Source organism: Mesocricetus auratus, unplaced genomic scaffold (assembly GCF_017639785.1).
Source record: "Mesocricetus auratus isolate SY011 unplaced genomic scaffold, BCM_Maur_2.0 Super-Scaffold_100025, whole genome shotgun sequence".
Taxonomy (NCBI): Eukaryota; Metazoa; Chordata; class Mammalia; order Rodentia; family Cricetidae; genus Mesocricetus; species Mesocricetus auratus.
In genome coordinates this window covers 7,371,422-7,394,444 of record NW_024429206.1, presented here as the reverse complement: position 1 = coordinate 7,394,444, position 23,023 = coordinate 7,371,422, and the positions used below count along the sequence as shown (strand labels likewise).

Genomic DNA, 23,023 nt, shown 5'->3' with positions numbered 1-23,023 from the left:
AATTATTCGTCTGCACTCTTAGGAGTCCCACACAAGCAGTGGTATTTTATTAAGTTTTCAGAGAGTTGCCTCTGGGCAGGAACAGTGAGTATTAAGAGACGTTGAACATAATCAACACAGTGGCCGCAGTGACAGAGGCAGGACTTTTAAAAGACTAGGAAGAGAGACTTCGCCTCACTCCAAGCAGATGGGATGCATCTCAGCCACAGGTGAGGACCCAGGCCACCTGCCGGAAGAAGCAGACATCGGGCTGGGTCATGCTGAGACACAGGTCAGCATGTGTTTTAAATCCAGGGCCTCCTCTGGTTAAGATTTAAAGGATTTACGGCAAAAGTCTAGGCCCGAATTCATCTCCCTCTGAGCTGCTGGAGGTGCGACTTCAGCGAGGGAGGCGGCACCTCGCTCTCTATGGATCAGGAGGCTCAGTGCCAGCAGCGGCCCCCGGCGGATCCCTTGGCATTTATTGACGGTTCAGGGAGGATCCTGAAGCAAGGACGGAGGCCAGCTGCGGAGATAAATACCTTGTGACACTTGTCCTGAGAGTCTTGCAGCTCTTTGCTTTTGATGAGAAGTTTCTTTTCCATGGAGCTAGTCTTGGCAGGGGAGTCCAGACCCGACACAACAGACCTAAACATAAAAATAATAATTAAAAAGCCGGGTGTTGGTGGCACATGCCTTTAATCCCAGCACTCAGGAGGCAGAGCCTGGTCTACAGAGCGAGTTCCAGGACAGCCTCCAAAACAATACAGAGAAATCCTATTTCAAAAAACCAATAAATAAATAAATAAACAAACAAACAAAAAATGTCAAGTACCTGGGGGATGTGTTTGTACACTGCTGCATAAATGGCAGACCTGCCTAGGTTCCGTGGCGAAGCTGGCTCAAGCACCTTCTGACTGTATTAAAACCATGGGGCAAGGAGGTGAGTAGACTTGGTGCAGACTCAAGGGAACCTGGGGCCAAAACCGGCTTCTTGGAGCCTTGGTTTGCATAGCCATCCAGTGGAATGACGAGCACAGAACCACTCATACAAGGAAGTGTGAGCATTCATCGCACAGTTCTGGTCCTGGCAAGGGTCCCCCTCACTGATACACTCAACAGCGGGGCCCCTGCTCCTCCCAGAGCTGATGTTCTAGGGAGAGCACACAGGATGCATCAGGGAGATTCAGGAACAAAGAGTTTACAGCTGAGAAAGACTTCCTGAGAGGAGAAATGGGGACTTGTTCTGATGGCATGATGCAATAATTGATGCTGGGGACCTGTTTTAGTTGAGAGGGGAACTGTGATCTCAGAGGGCTTCTTAGAGAAGGTGGCGCTTGAGACCTGAAGGATGAGAAGGTTCTAGATACACAAGGATCTAGAAGGAAGACAGTTGCTGGGACAGGGGATGGCAGCCCTGCTGGCCCTAAGACAGGACAGACGTGGCTGAGTGGTTTTAGCAACAACACACCATGAAGTTCTGTCTGTTCCTTCCCCAAACTAGCCAGTTCCACTCTGTTGTGTTTTCTGTAAGCATGCTTACGATGGTGAGCCAAAGACACTGAGGTCCAATCCCGAAGCTATGAAGACCACGTGTGAACACACTCAGTAGCTGTGATTAAGTTAATGATCTTGAAATGCAGGGATTACCCTGGATTACCTGAAAAGGTTCAATCGCCTCATACAAAGGTCCTCATAAGATAGAGGTGCGGGGGACAGAAAGCAAAACACGGAGGCAGGGTGCAGGGCCAGAGACTTGAATATGCTACACAATGGCTTGCAAGATGCAGTGAGGCTGAGGAAGGGTGTCTCGGTGGGCAAAGTGCTCTGCTGCGCAAGGGTGAAGAACTGAGTTAGAATCCCCGGAGCCACATAAGGCACAACACAGGAGTGCATAGATATAGCCCAGTATTCCACAGCAGGCCGGAGAACCGAGACAAGTAACTTCCTGGAAGCTCCCAGGTCTATGGGGCAGCAAAGTAGGAGACCTATCTCAAACCATCTGGAAAGAAAAACCAACACCCAACACCAAGGTTGTACCCCGTCCTCCATACAGGTGTCATGACACACGCAGACAGGCACACAAGCACGCATGTGTGTGCTCGCGTGCACACACGCACACGCGCGCGCGCGCACACACACACACACACACACACACACACACACACACACACACACACACACACACACACACACACACACACAGACCATACACAAACAAAGGTGGGTAACCATCAACCACCAAGCCACAAACAGATAGACTCTAGGAGCTGGACAAGACAAGAAAGCTGACTCTCCGCAAAGCCCACAGGCAGAGCCCACAACCTCATCTAGGCTGACTTCAGCCCAGAGGAACTCACCTGGGACTTCTAATGCCTAGAACTGCGAGATAGTAAGTATGTGTTCTGTTACACCTCTGGGTTTGTGCTGACCTGTTATGGAATCAACACAAAACTCATCCGCTCTGGTGCTATCTGAACACTGGCCATGTTTTAATCCTTTATTCCCCACTACTCTCTAAGGCGGACACAAAGATTCAAAAACCCACTGGTTGACAAATGGTTTCTGTTAGTCTATAGGAAGTGAGGGACTGAATGGTTGGATGCACCTGATGTCATGCTTGTCACGAAAATAGCATGACAAGCTATTAAGGGAGGGGACGAGAAGAGCTGTCTCACACATATGTAGGTGTCCCAGGATTGATGATGGGTGGAGATGAGAATGGGTCCCTGGGTGGGGGGATTTAAACACTGGGTGAAGGACAAAGTCAAGGCCACAGCAAGCAAAGGTTCTTATGTGTAGAGGGACACGGCAGTGCCAAATGCTGCCCCACAGTCCTGTCTTTGTTGCCTTGGTAACAGGACTGTGGGAGCTGCTTACTGATGAGCACTCGGGGTCTTCCCAGCAGGTGAAAGTTCTGTTTTCTGCTGCCCCAGACTACTTCTCAGCCCCCTGCAGCAACGTGAGACACCTCTCTGCTACAGCTGCCAACTCAGGGACAGGGTGGGGTGACAGCTCTCTCTGTCATCAATGGTAGGCAAGGGAATCAACAACAAGAGTCAGGCTGCTCTGGGTACAATCTGACCCATCACCTGCAGGCTATGTGGTCTCCCTGAACCTCAGGCTCCTCACCCATAAAATGGGGGTAATTCTCAAATCACTTTGGAGTCCTTGGACCAATTCAGTGAGACAGCGTGCACGTAGAGCCCTAAGCACAGCCCTGGCATACTGAGGGTTTGACAAATGTCAACCATTACTATGACTGTTGCCATTTTTATTACGATCCCTGCAAATTTGCAAATAGCACATGCCTCATAGTCCTAAAACAGTTGCTTGAAATGGTAACACTCAGGGGGCTGAATGTGCTGTGTGCTATTATTCACATCAAGACAAACAGTGATTATTCATAGAAATGGGCAACAAGGATTAAAATCCAGAAATAAGTCTTTTTTTTTTAAACTCTCACATTGGGCTAGAAATTTTATCACTCCTCACAAGCCTATATTTCTAGCCAAAATACACACGCGCAAACACACATGTGCACGCGCATGCCCATGCTCTTCCTGCCTTCACAGGAATTGCTTGGGGTGGCCTTGAGTTTCCCTCATTTCTGACTGTACTTCGGTAGGTAGAGTCAAGCCCCAGGCCGCCTGAGGAGGCAGAGATGGTCCCTGATCCTTTAGCCATCGAGGATCACCCACATGCCACAAAAGGACACACATGATGACAACACAGGCCATAGCTCTTTGCATCTGAGCATGAATTGGCACCCTTTAGAAAAACAACGGCATGGGTTTTGTGATGGTGGAGTGGGATGTGGCTCACAAAACTGAATGACACATGGAGGGCGGGCTCCAGGAGAGTTTCACGGTGAACATTCGCTGGTGTGGGTACAAAACAGATTGCTTATTCGCCAAAAAAGAAAGAAAGGAAAGGCGTTTCTAGGTCACTGGTTAATAGGGCCCAGGATCCAGGAGATGAGTACTCACGGGAGACAATGCAGCCGTCACCTGAAGTCCACTTGCTCACTCTGCTGTTTTGATGCCTGACAAATGTTCACATTTAAGAGTTCTAAGTATGGCAATTAAGAGCTCTTCAGAATAAATATGCTAGAGAAACCTTTTTTTTTTTTAAGAATAAATAAGATCTAAAAAAAGCTCTAGTAGGAATGCTGTGACTAAACTCAGCCCGTAGCAACAACTGCACAAACAATAAGAGGGGATGGAGGGCAAGGGTCATCGAAGCTTCGAGTGATGTCCCGTGCCTCTTCCCAGATGAATATTGGCATCACCTGGAGATGGAGTGCTTGTAGCCAAGGCTGGGGGCAGGGCCCACCCAGACCAGTTCAAACTGGGCTGGGACTGAGGGCTCAGCCTAGCAGTGTCATTTTCATTAAACTCCATCATTGGAAGGATGGTCAGGACTGGAACCCACAGTGATAATGAGAAGAACGTGTTGTGGTTTCAAGTTGAGGCTCCCGGCGCTCCAATACAATCAGCCTTAGTGTCTGCTCCCACGTGGCACTCTGGTCATATGTTGTGTCACTCTTTGAGTGGGAACTCAGTTCGGAATTTCAGGACAAGTGCAAGTGTCAGACAATGACTAAGAACAGCATCTCCTGGGACTGGAGTTAGAGGCGTTCTAAGTACCATGTGGGTGCTGGGAAGCAAACCTGGGTCCTCTGCAAAAGCAGCCGGTGCTCTTAACCAAATATGCATTTCTTAACGCGGCAGACCCACGTGCCCCAACAAACATCCTGAAATATTATCTCAATTGGTTTTCTCTAGGACTGTCACCAGGCATCTTTCTGACTTCCAAAGTGTCGGGGACTGATGATGGCATTTCCTGGCATAGACCATAATGTGAACCTCAGCTTGAGAGGCTTCATCCAAGCTCGCCTGAACCATCACCTCTCACAGCATTGTTCAGACATCAAGTCGCCAGTCTAAGGTCTTCCCAAAATTCAAGCATGGCATTATTTAAAGGTTGTATTGTTGAAGGAAAAGTGTAAACAACAAAACAAAACCATTCCTCTACAGGGTCCTGTGGCCCAGAACTGCAGGAAGAAGTGAGGAAATCAGAAGACATACACGCAGGAAAACACTCAAAATAAATAAAATAAAGGAATGAATTTAATTTTAAGAGAAAGCTTAATCCTCTCCTACAGTCCAGTGGCTCTTCCCCAGGATACATTTGGTGGTATTTAGAATGTTCCTTAATCTTAATGGCAGGGGTGAGATGGGGGTGGAGGACACATTGAGGGAGAAATGGGGATGGGGTGGGGGGACATGTAGAGGGCAGAGTAGGTCGGGGAGGGCTGGGGAGGACAGGAGAGGGTGTGCATGTGTGCTTGTGTGTGCACATGCGCTATTAATATTCAGTATGAGGAAGCCAGCAACACTGGCTATACCATACAGGAGGGACCTACAGGAGTTACCCAGCCCACAGTTTCAACAATGCCAAGTTGAGAAACCCTAGTGTGGGAGCTGTAAGGTAAGGGAAGCCTCTGCACCTCAGGGACCATCCAGGAGGGAACGTCATGAGAAGTCATGCCACTTAGGAAGCATGGTCTGTGAGTAGGGACCTTGAAGGCCACCTCACTGATCCCTGCAAACCTATGAGATGGGTATTATGTCCTCACAGCACTGGGGGTAAGTAAGAGCTGATCTACAGTATCTACACATACCCTATTTGTGTGAGAGTGCCAGTCAGTTAGAAGTGGAGAGGCCTACAATCGATGGTTGTGAGTTCGAAATTCAGCTCCTTCTGGGCTGGACAGCACTAGATGAATCCACAGACAGGGCTGAGGATGTTCAGAGGGACAAAGTCATGGTGGAAAGAGAGGGGTGGGCCGTGCGGGATAAGGTGACCTCTGTCCATGAGTGGCTGCATCTGATGCTAAGCCTGAGCTCAGAACAGTCTAGGAACCCAAAAGCATCTGCAAGTCATGTCTGTCCACAGCCACCCCCAGACACAGCTCAACCCACACACACAAAAGGAGCACTCCTTCCACTGCTCCGTGGCTGGGGGCAGGGGACAGCTAAATGAGAAACAGGGAGCCAGTTCGTGCTCTGGACGATGGGATGTGGCACAGTGAAGACGCCTGCCCACACGATACTTGCCTACTCCCCCGGCCACATCCTGGATGCACAGTCAGTTGCCCCCATGGAGAGGAGCCGCCCCTCTGAGCAGCGGGTGCATGCAGCCACCCGCCCACACACAGCAGTGCTGTCTCTTCCAGCGCTGAGCCAAGTTTGGGTTTTCCTTTTTTTCCCCAGCTTCTATTTTCTAGAAAATTTTACTCTGAAATCAACATCTCTTCCTGATATATACATCTGCTTCATAATTAGAGGCCCAAACAGTGTCGAGAGAGGGGATGGTATAAGGCAGAGACAGAAAGTGGGGTTCGCCAGCACCTCTGCAGCCTGGAGAATTAGTTTGCTTAACATAGTACATTTGACACAAAAACAGTTTTACATGGAACCTCCACATTAAGGAAAAACAATAAAATGCAGTTTTCCCAATGACATGCCTATAAATAATCCATATAACTTAGAAAACTCCATGAAGACTATTAACAGAATACTCTGTATCTAATGAGAATACAGTACTTCTACCCCGCAAGCAGAACATGGATTAGGTCATCTCTAACCTAGAATCTTGTGTGAGTGTCAAGCCATCGCCTGTCACCCAATCACAGACCACAGGTGGTACATGCTTCAGAGATGGCCAAGTGTAGAGAAACAATGCTCAAACCAGAGTCATGGAAATCAGCTCAGCCGAGGGCCTCACCTTAATGGCCAACAACACTAAAAATATATGTAACCGCAAGCTGTAACGTGGTACAAGAGAATTTAAAAACCATCAGCATGCTGCTTCCAAAAATACACTGGCTTTTAAGATTGTACATTCTGAAATTTATGAACTAACTTCGTAAGCCCATTTTAAAAGACACAGACTCTTGCCTGGCTTTGAGGTGACACACACAAATGCACCCAGGTAAGCAACCACACACACACTCCACCACCACTACCACCGACAAAGGGTTCCACATGAATGGAAACGTTTGCTCTGGAATGATTAATAGGTAGCTCAAAAAACATTTATCAAAACTCCCAGTATTCATAAAAATATAGCCAGGCATGTGGCTTTTCTTAATACCATTCCAGCTCTAAGCGAGTGCCTTGCCTTTCGGGTTTTGTTGACATATTCTCACCACTTCCCTGAATGAACTTAACTGCCTAATTAATCCTCCCTGAATTCAAGTCTCATCCCATCTACTATCTACCTTCCAACAAAGTCTGCCTCTTCCCCTCTACCAGGAAGAACCTTCCCACTTGCCATCAAGAATCAAAACCAGCTCTCTGGCATTTAGATCATACTCATGGAGATAGGGGTTTTTGCCTCCTCATATTCACTCTTGGATCCTCAGTGCCTAGGGAGTCCATGGTGCACAGTAGGCTAGCGAGACTGTGAAAACTGTGCTGAGTGAATGACCAAATGAATGAATGTTCGCCTGTACCACCAGGACATGAGCCTTGTGGACAGGCTGGCCTCGAACTTGTGATCCTCCTGTCTCCACTTCGTTCAGCAAATCCTACCAGCATGCGCCAACACAACCAGCAACATGAGCCTCGTGAAGAGAGAGACCCGCTGCCATGCCCAGCCTCCACAATGGAGCTCAGTACTTCACAGGAACTCAGTGTAGACTTGTAGATCACTTCAGGTGACTTAACCTTCTCCAACAGACTCCTGGTGCTCATGTCAGGGAGGCTTTCCTGAGGTGTGTACATTGGCCATGCCATTTTAAAGAACCCTTGCCAACATCTGAATCTGTCTTTTGTCTTCCTTAGGACAGGGACAGCATATGTCCTGTTCACGTTTATGCACATAAGGCCTAGAATCATGGATGGATCCATTAGGTGAATGAGAGAGAGAGAGAGAGAGAGAGAGAGAGAGAGAGAGAGAGAGAGAGAGAGAGAGAGAGAGAGAGAGAGAGAGAGAGAGAGAGAGAGAGAGAGAGAGAGAGAGAGACGGGTGGGCATCAGGCAGGTACAGTATACAGATCATCATGGTGCATGGATAATGGAATATAAAATAAGAATTTCTGTGCAGGGTCAAGGCTGTGCAGAAAGCTTTCCAGCCCCTACATCAGAGGTGACATGTTTGGTACTGGGGCAGCAACATCACCATGACACACACCCATCTGAGGAACACTCAGGTGCCCAAGGGCAGGAAGGAACAGATGACATCTTCGTTGAGGACAGGGCACAGATACTGGGCCCACTGTAACTGGATCTTGACAAAAGAGTTTTGGAGAAATCCGGGCTTAACCGATGTACTACAGACTCCATTAAGAGTAAAAAGTTGGATGCGAATACTAGGGTATCCATTGGGCACCCCATATGCAATGCGGAATTCTCTCAATGAACAAATACCACTGAAATGTCTTTACAAGCAGAAGCAGGGAGAGAGGAGAGCCAGAAGCATGATAGCTCCATCCACACACCTCAATAACAATGGCCAATGTAAAATGAACACCTGCTCTGCTGCGGACACAAACGCTGAGGCTACTACCCGTCTCTGAAACCTATCAGACAGACACTGTTACAACACCGAGAGAGACAAGCAAATGGACTCTGAAAGAAGCTAAATGTACCGTTCACAAAACTGGCGAGGGGTGGATCCCAGATTCAAACTGCCTGCCTGTCTGGTTCTCAAAAGTCTGGACTTTTCACAGGAGTGCTAGTTAGTCCCCCCACCCCACCCCAATAAAGACTGCTTTTATGAGCTCTAAAGCTAAGGGTATGAGCTGTATAAGCCTCAGAGAGAAACCCAGGTTGGGTAATTTCCAGCTCTACTATCAAAACATGATGGCAACTACTGAGCTACATGATAGCACTTACTAAACACTTAGAATGTGTGGGTGACCACTCCAGAAAGCTGTTCCTTCACCCTGACAATTTAGACAAATGTGTCATTCTTACATGAACTAGCAAAGCATGACCATTAGGGGTTCAAGTACAGAAGTCTGGAGGTCACCAGACATGGGCCAGGTCTTCTCAGATCTGTGTCAGCCTTCAAATGAACTTCCCTGGGTCTACATGTCTACCATGTGTGCTATGGCGAGGCTGTGGCCCAATGCATGGAAAGTCCTTAGAATTATGAGTTCAAGGCCCTCAGGAAGCACTGTAGACTCTGTGCAGAAGGACCACTTTAATCTAATTCAATTTGACAAAAGTCTGACCTGCCAGGGGCAAAGCCCTGTTTGTGGCAAAAGGAAGACAAGGCTCTGTCCTCAGCGAGCCCTGGGCAATTTGGCCAGACATAGGGGACAGTAGAAGGTAGGACTGGGAACACAAGCTAGGGTCTTGGCACAGTGAGCTTGAATGTCAAGCTTAGGAGAGGCCATTAATTCTGTGCATACCAAGATGCTGCTAAAGGTCCCCATAGGAGAATTACATCATCTAGCCTAGGCTTTGGAGGAATTCCACTCTGTGGAGAATGGATTACAGCCAAGAAAACCAGAGGCAGAGGGCTTGTTTGGGATGCTGCTGCACCAGTCTGAGCAAATGTCCATTGGGGTGATGGTAAGGACAGGACAATGGGCAGAGATGTGAGTGTCATTAGAGAACAACTTAGAGGCCTTGCCAGTGATGGGAGGGGCAAAAGGCAGAGAGTGATTATGGTGACACTATTTTCTTGCCTAGAAGGGTAGGGAAAGTGGTAGTTTTTAGACTGAGGAAAAGGAGGGGTGGGGGGAATTGGAGGTAAAGTCAAGAACTGAATGACATTACTCATGGGACAGTGGGTGGTACGCATGTCCCAAGGGCCTGAACAGAGAAAGTTACAAAATAATGAAGGAGTAGTCAGAGGTGGAGCTAAACCAGGTGCCCAAGACCCAGAGAACAAAGCAGAAAGCTGTCCAGAGACAGGACAATGTCCAGTGGCTAAGAGTAGCCAGTGGCTTTTGAGATGGTCCTCAGGCGGTGGGGATGGAGGAGAAGAAAAAAGAGGCACTGAGAACGGATGATTTGTTCAGGAGGTTCATTGGAGAGAGGCCAGGAGACAAAAGGCAAAGAAAGCAGAGAGAACAGAGAGGAATTTGCTAGAGTTGCCAACCTGAGGCCAGGTTTCGGAACATGAAGCAAGCTTAGTCAGTGACTACCTTCTTAAGGGACCCAAGATGATCACACAAACTAGCCTGTGGGGGCCACCGAAGCACACGCTTGACAGATCTTCTCCAGCCTGATCTTGAGGACTGGGATGGGACTGTGTGGATCTGAGCTCCTAAAGGTATATTTAAGACAAATGAGAAGGTGGGAGAGTGGGCCCGCCAGGGCTGAGAGGTACGCACACGCTCAGATGAAACAGAGAACAGGGTGCGATGAGCAGGAGGACAAGGTGTGCTTGACTAGAGAGAGGAGAAGGCCCAAGACAATACCCAGAGGCAAGCGACCAGTTTCAGATCCAGTTAATGGTGAGAGACAAGTAGCACCAGGCACTTGAGGGCAGTTACCATTAATTCACTTGAATGTAGTGGATAGGTGCCTTTAGGAACGATAAGAAGAGGCTGCTGTTGTTGTCGACTGTTTAAAAAAAATCCAAGTCACAGATGAGACTCCTTGCAACAGGGATGTGGATAGGAAGCACAACGCCAAGGAGCTTTAGGCTGGATGCAGAAGGAAAACAATTCTCTCTCTCTCTCTCTCTCTCTCTCTCTCTCTCTCTCTCTCTCCCCCGCCCCCCGCCTCTCTGTCTGTCATCTCTCCCTGTCTGTGTGTTTGTGTGTGTTCATGGGTTTGAGTGTTGGTTTGTAGAAGCATGCCACAGCATGTATATGGAAGTTAGATGACAACCATGGGTGCTGGTCCTCACCTTCCACCTGCCATGGAGTAAATCAGGTATCCACTCTGAGAGCCAAAGAGACTTTCCATCTCAGCCTTCCCTCTCAGGAGCACTGTGACTACAACAGCACTGTGATTACAGACTGTTTCCAGGCCTACCTTTTCATGCGTTCTGGGGAAAACAGTTCTTTTGTTTGTTTGGTTGGTTTGGGTTTTTCAAGACAGGGTTTCTCTGTGTAGCTTTGTAGCCTGTCCTACAGAGCATCATTCTGTAGATCAGGCTGGCCTCGAACTCACAGAGTTCTGCCTGCCTCTGCCTCCCTTATTCCTGATATTAAAGGTGTGTGCCACTACCGCCTAGCAAGAAAACAGTTTTTAAAAGACGATTCCCCCTACTCCTAAGTAGCTCAAAGAAAAAAAAAAGTAAGACTGATGGGCAAACACGCCCCCCACACCCCCAAGTCCGTCCCCTCTCTGGGGTCAGTCACAGGAGGCACCTGGAAATACAAAGGAAAATCTGAAGAAACACAATCATGGAGTCATCATTGGCAGCCATGAAGGTGACTGACTGGGCACAGTGCACACTTGTAATCCCAGCACTCAGGAGGCTGAGCCTGCGCTACACAGAAGACACTTTCACAGGAGAGGAGTAGCAGGGATGACCCGGATCACCCTCGGGGATGTTTATTGTGCAGCTTATGGATAGCCTGAAGACCAGGATCCGTGCCATTCCTGTCTTCAATGAACTTCTCTCTAGCAAGTCAGAATGCGAATGGTTAAAAGTGCACATGCACACGCGTGAGCACACACAGGCACACACACTCACACATGCACAAATGCACACAGACACATACATGAATGCACACATACACACACTCACACCCCAGGTTAAGTATCTCTCAATGAGATGCCTGAGACCTATATACTAACCCACCTACTCAATAAACCCATCAAGGCAAAAAAAAAAAAAAACCAGAAGCAATATTATGACCAGCTTGTCATCTCTCTTTACACCTGTCCCAATCTCATGGCTCTTTACTCCCAAGGATGGTATCTACTTCTTGGGCACCTACAAGCATTTCCTAACTTCTCCCACCCAGGGCATTTATGTGGCACAGCATCACAGCACAGTGGTCAGGACACACTGAAGCCCCACATCGTCTGGACCTGAGGACCTTGGACAAGTTCATACTCTTCATGCCTCAGTTTCTACACACACACAGGGGGGCAACAGCGACCGTCCCTTCCTTTTGGCTTCCATGTTGCTGGAGTGAGTTCATCTGTGTGCCATACTTAGAACGGAGCCTGAGAGCTGATCACCCTGTGTGAAAAGGCTATGGTTAATCCTGTGCCCTGTGGAACTCTCTCTGCCTTCCTCTCCGCTGACCCAAAACACTATGTCTTTTACAGAGCTGACCCCTAACACTCACCCTCCATCAGTATATGGGTGAGCTCACGCCAGCATGCATATTCAGTGAGGGCCGGCCAGGTATGCCTGTATCTGGGAAGATGAGGATCAATGAGGTGACCTTGCCTGCCCTGCAGACCCAGACTGCATGGGGAATGGCTGGGCATTCCAAGAAGGATCATCACCATTGGTTTCGCAGGAAAGCAGAGTTGGCCTCCTCCATCAGTGCTCTCCCGAGACCTGCTCATTCACCCCACCGTTCCTCAGCTAAGGCATCTACCTGCTCAGTCCTATGACCTGTTTCAGCAAATCTGCTTGGACTAGTCAACTCGGCAGGAGGGTGCTTTGTGTCCTCTATTCTATTCCTCCACAAAGAACACCTCGTGTAGTTGGCTTGAGTATTTAAGTGTTCCCAGAAGAAAAACCCCCAAGGGCCGGGCGGTGGTGGCACACGCCTTTAATCCCAGCACTCGGGAGACAGAGCCAGGCGGATCTCTGTGAGTTCGAGGCCAAGCTAGACCAATAGCCTCCAAAACAATACAGAGAAAGAAACCCTGTCTCGTAAAAACCAAAAAAAAAAAAAAAAAAAGAAACCCCCAAGGCCTGGAGAGCTAAGTTTGGGTCTGGCTGACTCGGAACTCCCTGATTATTGTCGAGTCCCTTCCACAGCCTCTTGGCACATATGGAAGAACTCTATATAAATATAGACCGGTATGTTAGAAATAGCAAGAAACAAAACAGTATAGATATTTACTAAGGTCTTTTCATGTGCTGGGTATTAGAGTCAATGCTTCATATGTTTTGTTCTGTCCTGCTCGAAGCCCTTTGGAAAGGCATGCCTGGTTACCATGTTACCACTGAGGAAACTACCATGCAAAGAACTGCCAATCACAAAAGGAAGAGGCTCTGAAATCTAGAAGGACGAATGGTATCAGACAGTTTTCATTTCTCCATCGTGTCTGAAGGAATGGGCAGATCCTTGTATCTCCAGATCTGCTCCAAGGAAAGTGCCCAGAGACAAAAGGAAGAGAGAGCACCCTTCTTAAGATGGCTTACCCAGAAACTCATAAACCCAGTGTCATCAAGATCACACTGCCATGCAGGAATGTTTTGATTTGGCCAGAGATAACAAGGCAGTATTTCAGTCCAGGAAGAAGAAGGTCGTGAAGACGCCCACCCCATACTGACAACAGAGGGGGGTACAGGGAGCCATGGTATTTTCAAACCTTCCACTTATTGATTTCTGTTTCTACCCCATTATTGTAAGTTCAAGCAAATGGGGGCTCAGGGATTCGAAGCATGGGAGTCAGGTTCAGGTTCTTGTTGAGCAAAAAGGAAAAGAGTTCGGTGGTCACTGTAGTAGAGTGCTTGCTTAGCCCGGACAAGGACCTCAGTTCAGTGTCCAGCATCACATGGGGGTGAGGGTAAGAGGACATGAATAGAGTCACAGGTGTGGATGCTCTCTCCCCAAAGACAACCAACCAAATACATCTGGTTCTCACCAAGCTCCCCATGCTCTCAACTTGGGCAGCAAGGAACACCCCCTATACCTCATTCATCAACACGCTGAGACTGGGCTTCTTGCTAAACCTAAAATTAACAATGCGCTCAATGGCTGGCTTAAAAATAGCCTGGGGTCCCCTGCAAAAGGAGAAAGAGTCTAAAATGTGAGGCAGGACCACAGCACAGCAATGCCAATCGTTCTCGCAGCCACAGTCTCTGTGAAAAGTCCTTGCTCAAACGTTTCATTCCGTTCAGTGATAACAAATCTGGGGTCAATTTCCTAGCACGGCACGAGCTAGCATCTGCAGTTTCTTCCTCGGTGGTGTGAAGAGCGAGCAACAGCCGTGTAAATAAAACCCTGTGATGCCGAAGACGAAAAGCAGGAGAAGGGAAACTCAGGGAGAGAGCTGAGGTCACCACAGGGCAAAGGTAGTACCACAGAGACAACACCACTGCCTGCAATGAGTCCTGTGACTGCACATCTAGGAAACTGCAGGAGCTGCTGAGCAATTTCATCTCTGGGTCTCTTTGATTGGCTTCCCAGTTTACTACGATCCAATATGGCCAGGGTCACCCACAGACAACATGTCCAGGGTCACCTACAACCAACAGGTGGATAGGATTTTGAAAATGTGGCTATGGGTTTCACCCACTGAGCCACCACTGGCAAAGTAGCCAGATCCAACAGCAGTGCCACAGAGCGAGACTCAAGACGGAGGAAAAACTGCTAATTCCAGCCCTGAATTGCCATGGAAAAAGCATCAAGTTCCCCAAAGATAAGACGCCTCCTGTTACATCTTCCAGATAACAAATGCATGACTTTGTTAAAGGGAATTTTATAAAATTTTATGAGGATCTTCTTAAACGTTCTGTCGGGGTACAAATGGAAGCTCACACAGCTGATGCATTAGAGATTTTTGGACAGTCAAAGGTGACACCACAAACCTTCAAATTCAGAAAGCAACACAAACATATTCGGGAGGGAGGGGGCTCATGAGTAAATTCAGTCACCAGATATTTATCTGGTGCCTGGGCCCTAAAGCTGAGATGTCCCTTTACTCAGCTTTCTGAGAAGCAGAAAGCAGCAATTAGAGTCTTCCTGAACAACAAGCAATTAATCACACTCTGCTTCAGATTAGCTGCGGTGCCTGGTGTCCCTCACATCATCGCCCTCCCTCTTTGCCCCAGACCTGACTCCCCCAAGACCTCCCAGGTTATTTCAGATCACTGATCAACACCCTCAAACAGCTTTCTCTCAACACATCCAGCCGGTTAGGAACCAGACAAGCAACTCCAGGCACATCTCCTTCCAGTTCGGATCTGTGACCTTCAGTGTACTGATTATGTCAAGGTTACTCTGCCCACTAACTATGCACCCTTCACCATTGGGCCTCCACTCCTTCTTGGATCCTCGATACTGACACCAAACCTCCTCGCCCTGCTTAGGCCACTGCAAATCTCTCTGATGCCACATTCAACAAGCTAGTTAGATTTTCGCCTCTCTTACCATCCTCCGGGCTGCTTTTGGGGGTGGAACAGATCGGCAAAAAAGGCACATCTAATGATACTAACATAACATCACCTGGATTTTAAACCCGGACCTCAGGCAAGGTAATAAAGGAAGCCCACCTTGGCATCTTTCGTTGTAAAAGCCCCTGTCAATAATCAAGAACAGCCCACACTCTCCTGACTGCTCAGTTCCCTGTAGAAAATCCGATAGCTTTTGAAGAACCTCAAAATTGTACCTGTGGGGTGAACACCATCCAGGAACCAATACATAGCCCTTCAAATCAATATCTAAGCTACAAATACAACAAACAGGTAGGAATCAACTGGCAAGGAGAATTTTTTTTTCAAATAAAAATGTGTTCTTCTCATAGGTGGGCAGCAACTAGTTACCCAACATTGCCCTAAGAGCCTCGGTGTGAGGGTGCCAGGAAACCTGGGGAACAACACAGCTGATCTGAGACCTTCCTAGAGGAACTTGATCCCCAGAAAACAGAATGTCATCAAGCTCCCACATCCCAGGGGACTACATTTTACATAAATTCTAAGAGTCTGGAAAGCAGGACCCTTCAAACAAGCCCTGGGCTGCCACATCTTCTACATGCTTCCTATGAGACTAGAGGACGATTCGCCGGGCAAGAGGTTTACTGGAATATTCCTATTTCTAATTCTAGTCTCTTAGTTTGTTTAGGATTTGTTTTTTCCCACCCTCTTGTGAAGCCCAATTTCTGTGGATTGGTGGCGGTGGCTGCATCACACTCCCTCCTGGGGGCTCACAGGAATGGGGCTTCCTCTGGCCGCCAGTGCTCTCCCTGCTCAGAACGGCTGGCTCGGCTGCCAGATCTCTGATCTTGCAGCATACTTGGACAGGAGCCGAGCATCATCTCTCAGCTAGAGCTCTGGTTCAGCCACTTGCAGCTCGGTTAAACCCATCGGGAAACCTTTGGCTTGTGAGATATGGTGTTTAAGATCCTTTCAGTACAGCCAGGATACCAGCCATCCACCCTCCTGAGATGGGCCCACGGATGGATGGGCAGCTCAGTTTAACTCAGACACGGTTTCCCCTTTGACATAGGAGCTGCACAGCTAGCAATCTCTCACCCTCCTCTCCCTCTAAAGAAGACCAAAGGTGGGAAAAACTAACCCGAAGTACCCGGCTGGCCATTAGAATGCCACGGACAGGAACAGGTGCCTAACACACCATGCAAGTCACAACAGTGGCAGTCTAGCCCCACAAGCCCCAAACAGGTAGAGTGCTTTCCAAATGCAGCAGCTCAGAGGCTTCCCTCGGCTGCACTCCCCCCACCCTCCCACCACCACCGCCAGCACTGCCACCACTGCCAGCCACCTTTGGCTCTGTATGCCAGGCATCCATGCAAGTCCCCCCAGAAAGTCACACTGTCACTTACTCAGATCTACCAAGAAGCCCTAGTGCCTTGCTGTACGAGAAGCCCACAAACGGCAGTTCTTCGCCTGAGAAACCCGAGGGGCTCAGCTGGCACGGAGAGGATGAAACCCACGAATTCTTCTCTGGTTCATCAAAATTGGAGGTGTCATCGTCAGACTTGAGGGTGGGAACGAAGGGGGGGAGGAGCTGGTTAAAAGAAAAACAAGAAGGGGGGGAGAGAAAAATTCAGACGAATTCCACACTGTTGCGGAGAAAAAAAAAAAGCGCCTTACTCCTTCAGCGTTGGAGACAGCACTGCAGCGCCTGCTTTCAACCCAGCTCCTAGCGCAGGCAGACCCAGCCTCGGCTCCTACAGCAACAAGAGATTAACCCCTTCACTGCCAACATGGCCACCAACCCGCAGACAGCTTGCCTTCCTGGGCAGGGGGTAAAGTGAAAGATAAACTCAAACAGGTCACTGGGTTCCTACAGAAGCACTTGAGCAACTCACCCAAGCAGGCAGCTGCTGCCTGATATTTCTAGAAGGTTTCCACTGCATGTCAGCTGGCTAATGCCAGGGTGCCAGATGACCTAAACCCCTTGAGCCCCTCTTCCAGACAGGTCTAAATGATTAATAGTTAGTGACATCCATTGCTGTCAGATGGAATACATGTATGTCTCATGACTTAGTCAGAACGAGAAGCGAGAACAGGTCAGGGGGAGGGCTTGGGAGGCTGTGGAAATGCCATTGGAGCCACTGCAGTCTGGTTCATTCATAGCCATGAGTCCACTTGGAGACCTTATTAACCACTTTTTTCAATTCATTATCTCTCCTCCCCAGCACAATCCTGCCCATTGAATACATCGCAGTTCAATCGGTATAATCACAAAGTTGCAGACACCCAGCACCAATGGGGGGGGGCGCACAGAGACACACAGATGCACATCTGCAGCCGGGTTCCTACCTCCTTACGGCATGACTCCCAGCTAGGCGGGCGGGGGGCATCACATCGTCTCTGCTGCCTGCCGACCTACTAGACTCTCTCACTCAGGGATATGAGCGGCTGTCCATCCGTCACCAGGAGGTTGCCCATCGTAGGGGGATCCTGGGGGCATTTCCAGCCAGAAGTGTTACCATGGTTGCAGGCTAGAGCGTCCGCAGTGGACCGGGCAGGGGGAAGTTGGCAAGCCAGCATCACATCCCCCGCAGTGCAGGCTGCATGCTCCCCACTCCTTGGCGCGTGCTCTGGCTGTAGCCCCACCTGGCCGCCTGCGTGCAGGGGCCAGTCTGATCTGAGTGACAGAGCAGCATGAGTCACTGCCCACCAGGGCTCGCTAGAGCTCCCCCTAGGACAGTTGTCACAGCCCTTCACGGTCCAGACTTCTTTCTTAACCTCTTATTTTCCAGGCAAAGTTCTGTGCTGGGTAAATGAGCAGCAGCAAGCATGTCTTCAGCCTACATGCTCATAAGAATCTGGCTATTTCCGAAGTTTCCCCAAGGACAGTAGCCAGAGCAATGCGGAGAAGTAACTGGAATGATGGAGGGATGCGGGGGGGGTGCGCAGGGCTGGCTACTTCTGGGAAATGCATAAGAACATTCTCCAGCTTCAGGTGCACTGAGGTGAGGTGGCAGAGAGAAGATCAAAGACGTAAACTGTGCACTAGCAGGGAATGATCTAACACCTCCAGGCTTTCTCGGGAGCACCTTCCCTGCTGGAGTCAGAAGCTATTGGCTTTAACACTTTAAGCCTGAGCTTCTCAGATTGAAAGCATCGCCTCACAGTCCATGTGCATTTCCATCAACTCGAGTGCAAACCCAATCGGGCTGCAGTCACCCAATGACTGCTTTAACAGTAAAAGATCAAAATTATAATAACAGAAATTACGGTGTATAAGGATCAAAAAGTAGTGTTTTCCACCCCAAAATAAGGAAACCCAGATAAAGACTGGAAACTTACGGACTGGGCATATGTAGGTGACATTGACATACATGTGTGGTGGACTAATGACTCATGGCTTGTGGTTGGAACTGAGTCCCAGGTTCCACCCACCCTAGAGCTATGTGACCCCGGGAAAGTAACTTGACCTCTCTGAGCATCACAGGTTATGGGGTCATTTCTGGTTTTGAGAGAGTTTCCCTAAGCAGTGCAGCAGCCTCAAACTTGTGACTCTCTTGTCTCTGCTTCCTGGGCACTGTGGTGACAGGTGCATCCCCACTACACCTGTTGGGTGGCTTCCTTTTGTTTTTTTTTTTCATCTATATAAGGTGCTTATTGTGGCTCTTTACATACAGTAAACAGCCATGAAGGTGACCTGAGGTCATTATTATTACGGCCGGTGTACAGTGCTCACTCATGGCAGATCTTACAGTCGCCGGAGTAAGACACAGCCGCATCTGCACTGAAGTCTCTGCTGTACCAGGCACAGACACATCAAGGTGAGTGTTTGTGTTAATTCCCATCGTAGCATTTAATTCCTCGCAGAAGTCAAATTCTTTTCCACTATATACTAATTTATCTGTAGGAGACTAAAATAGAATTCCATTTCTGCGTGAGGAGGATGATTAATGGAGGGTTAGGAGCCACCCTCGATGAAGTAATTATGATTTTTGAATTTCTATACTATAAAATAAGATTCATCTTGAAAACTCTGCCGTGCTCAAAGCTGGCCTCCTGTGGTCCAGATCAGACAACCGGCTGGAACTGGCAGCACAGACCTGTCATCCCAATCACTCAAGAAGCTGAGACAGGAGGATCACAAAGAGGAGGACCTGCCTGGGCTACAGATGAGCTCAAGGCCAGGTAACTTAGTGACCTGGGTAACTCAGCGAAACCTATGTGACAAGCGAGGGAGATAAATCAGCTGTTAACATGCTTGCATTGGAACATGAGGACATGAGTTCAATCCCCATGTGTTCAATAATAATAATAATAATAATAATAATAATAATAATGATAATGATAATAATAATAATAAAGCCAAGCTGGGTGGCATAAACTTATCAGTGCTGGGTGGTAGACTGGAGGATCTCTGGTGCTTTGTGGCCAGCCAGCTTAGCTACTTGATGAGTTCAAGGCCAGTGAAAAATATGTCTCAAAAAGACAAAGGACAGAGGCTAAAGAAATAGCTCAGTGGTTAAGAGCATTTTCCTACTCTTCCAGGACTGGAGTTCAATTCTCAGCATCTACATGGCAGCTCATAACCACCTGTAACTCCATTTCCACGTGAAATGGTGCCCTCTTCTGGCCTCCACCAGCATCAGGGGCATACCTGGTGTGCAGGCGTATATGCAGACAAAACCATACACATATTTTTTTCATTTTTTTAAAAAGGTGAATGGTACCTAATGAACGACACTGTTTGTCCCCTGGCCTCCACATGCATAAATAAGCACACATGTACGTTCATATACCCATACATATACCTGTAGATATATAAACACACAGACACAAAGAAGGCTGAGAATATAGTTCAGTGGTAGAATGCTGCCTAGCATGAACAAGACCCTGGAGGGAGGGAGGGAGGGAGGGAGGGAGGGAGGGAGGGAGGGAGGGAGGGAGGGAGGGAGGGAGGGAGGGAGGGAGGGAGGGAGGGAGGGAGGGAGGGAGAAGGTTAGACAAGTTTCAAGTTAGGAGGTAGGAAGACTCACAACACAGATTAAAACCTAGAGATAGTTCAGAACAGGGTCCTCTGAAAACAAGTGTCTTGTGGAACATCGTCCACACAGTGTGAAAAGCCACAGAAAAGTGACTCTGTAGCAAGGATGGGGTGCCCCCCTTATCTAAGCCCTTTCGAGGGAGGAGTTGGCAACTGGGGCAGCCTGTCTACATTTGTGGTGTCCTGGGAGCAGGAGCCATACATTCATGGGGAAAGGCTGCATGAACACACACGACCCAGGACATACGGAAGGATCACCCTTCTTCCATACAAAACCCACTGGGGCTGGTGAGAGGATTAGCTCTCCAAAGAGAGGACACTCTAAGCCAGGTGCAGTGGTGTGTGCCCAGAGTCCACAGACCAAGAGAACGAAGTCGCTGGAACTCTGAGACACAGATGGAATGAAAAAGCTGAACACCTGGGTGCCACACCTTAAAACAACACCGTAGGGCCTGGACAAGTGCATTAGATGAAACGGGAAGAGTCTGGTGGCCTCTTAGGCGGGGACTCTTCCCACTGTCAGCATGGAAGAATGACTGATTGACTCTCCTCTCCACCACCAAGAACCACAGTTCTCAGCGGGAACAGAGGTGGATAAACAGTGAGGGAGGACACCCCAGATTTAGCATATGGAAGGTCCCCCAGGAAAAGACTGGCACCCTTAGTCTCCCTGAGCTTCACTCAGCCAAGAGAGCATGCTCCCACAAAGGTCCCACTGGGGCCCTCACCTTTGCTTCCCATCTTGCCCTCTTAGAGCAAACCAAAGGAGAGGTGAGGAAGACCTCAGTCCCCTCTGCACCTCCCCCTCAATGAACTGCTACACTTCTTGTACATATAAAAAAAAAAAAAAAAAAAAACGAAAAAGAAACAAAACCCTCATCAAGTCTAAAACCCACCAAGTATGGGACCACACTGAAAGGGGAGGCAAGAAGCCAGAAATAATTCTTACTTCTTATGTCACTTGGAAATGTCTCCTTTTCGGCCTTTATTCGCTTTGGGAGGGGAGGACAAGGCTGGAGAGAGCTCAGTGGGTAAAACCACTGGCCACACGAGCCAGACAACCTGAGCTCAGACGCCAGGGACACATGCACAGTCTCAGCACTATGGGAAACAGGAGAACTGTCTAAAAGCTTACAGGTGAGATAACCTGGAGAACGCAGCAGGGAGGAAAAGACAAGAAACAGTGGAGAGCAGTGAGGACTGTATACTTAAGGCGTCCTCTGATGTCCACGTGCCTGCTGAGTCGCTGTGGCACAAGCAGTGTGCGCACACATACACACACAAGTAAGGTTGTGCTTTCCCTTTGGTCACTGAAATCTGCTTGATGATGAATATTAAGTCTACGCTGACCCAGCACACAGCAATATTGCCAGGTACATAGTAGGTCTATATTCAATGTTAAATGAGCATATACATGACCGGATGACTTGAATATGGACCTCCCAAAGAGAAGACATAGCACAGTACTGAACTTCAAAAAAGGTACCTGACGTTTGGATCAAATGTGAAAGCTTTAAAGTCAAGATTGTTCTGTCTGAAAAATATGTTAATGAGCACCTATATTAATATTTTCCTATACAGTGTCATGATATCATCTGCTCTCCTCAGGCAACATGCCTACGACACTAACTGATGACAAATATGTATGAAGTCATATTTTGAGCTCCTTGTTCATTGTAAAAGACAAGGAGAAAAAAACGGGGCGGGGGGATGTCTCCCTGTGATTTTAAAATTAATCAACATGTATGAGGTGACAGGGGGTGCATTCTCCTTAGTGGCAGGGATAACTCTGAGAGGAGCCCCACCCCCAGTTATCAGGTAGACAGCAGAATAAGGCTCTCAGGAACAAAGGCTATTTTAAGAACTGTAGTTAATTTTCCTTCATAAATCCCCTCTCCTTCTCTGTCTCTCTCTTCCTCCTTCCCTCCCTCCCTCTCCTTCTCTAATCTTGACATTCATTAAAAGCTTTAGGGAGAAAATTTATTGTCTTCGACGCTATTTTCTTTTCAGCAACAGTGAAGTAAGAAGCGTGCGCCCTCGCCCTCGTCCTCTTCCCAGCATGCCCCACTGAGCTCTCCCATCCCCACTTCTAGTTTTTCAACATGACAGATGAACACTGAGATTGGCTTGTTTTGGCCCAGTGTTTGGAGCTTTCTACACTGGAATCTAATTTCTGCAATGGCAGAGCTGCAATCCCACTGTTACACACCTATCAGAGCATCATGTGGCCGGCCTTAGTCGGTGTTTAATGTGGGTTCTGGCAAAGCAGTTTGTGACAAGAACCTGGGGTGTGGGCTAGTTTCTCAGACTTGATACGTTACTCCGTGCAACATACCACTTTATGGAACTCAATTCGTGATATACTTCAGAGTATTCAACTGGTCATGAAGAACTAACACATTTAAAGAAAGGATGAGGAGGAAACCACCAGGCATGGTGGCACATGCCTGAATCCCACAGCTTGTGAGGCTGAGGCAGGAGGATCAAGAGTTACAAGGCTGACAAGGGCTACACGGGTAGATATTGTCGGAAGGAAGGAAGGAAGGAAGGAAGGAAGGAAGGAAGGAAGGAAGGAAGGAAGGAAGGAGAAAAGATGGGGCTAAACTTACTCCTAAACTCTTAAGCCATCAATCAGAGCGACAGACAGATGGCCGTATTGTACGGAAATGCAAGATGAAGAGCAGCTAGCAAGCACCATGTCACAAAGGACACAGGCACGTAAGTAAGAAGTGCATA

General features: G+C 48.4%; 1 protein-coding gene across 1 annotated transcript in view; it reads right to left on the bottom strand.

Annotated features, from left to right (window-relative positions):
• Cit (citron rho-interacting serine/threonine kinase) overlaps window positions 1-23,023 on the bottom strand; it is a 171,778-nt gene that overhangs the window by 87,296 nt on the left and 61,459 nt on the right. The window contains exons 10-12 of the mRNA XM_040731524.1: window positions 20,568-20,572; window positions 16,653-16,837; window positions 522-627 (exon numbers count right to left, since the gene is read on the bottom strand). Of these exons, the coding sequence (XP_040587458.1) occupies window positions 522-627; window positions 16,653-16,837; window positions 20,568-20,572 (296 nt within the window). The remainder of the gene's footprint in view (window positions 1-521; window positions 628-16,652; window positions 16,838-20,567; window positions 20,573-23,023) is intronic.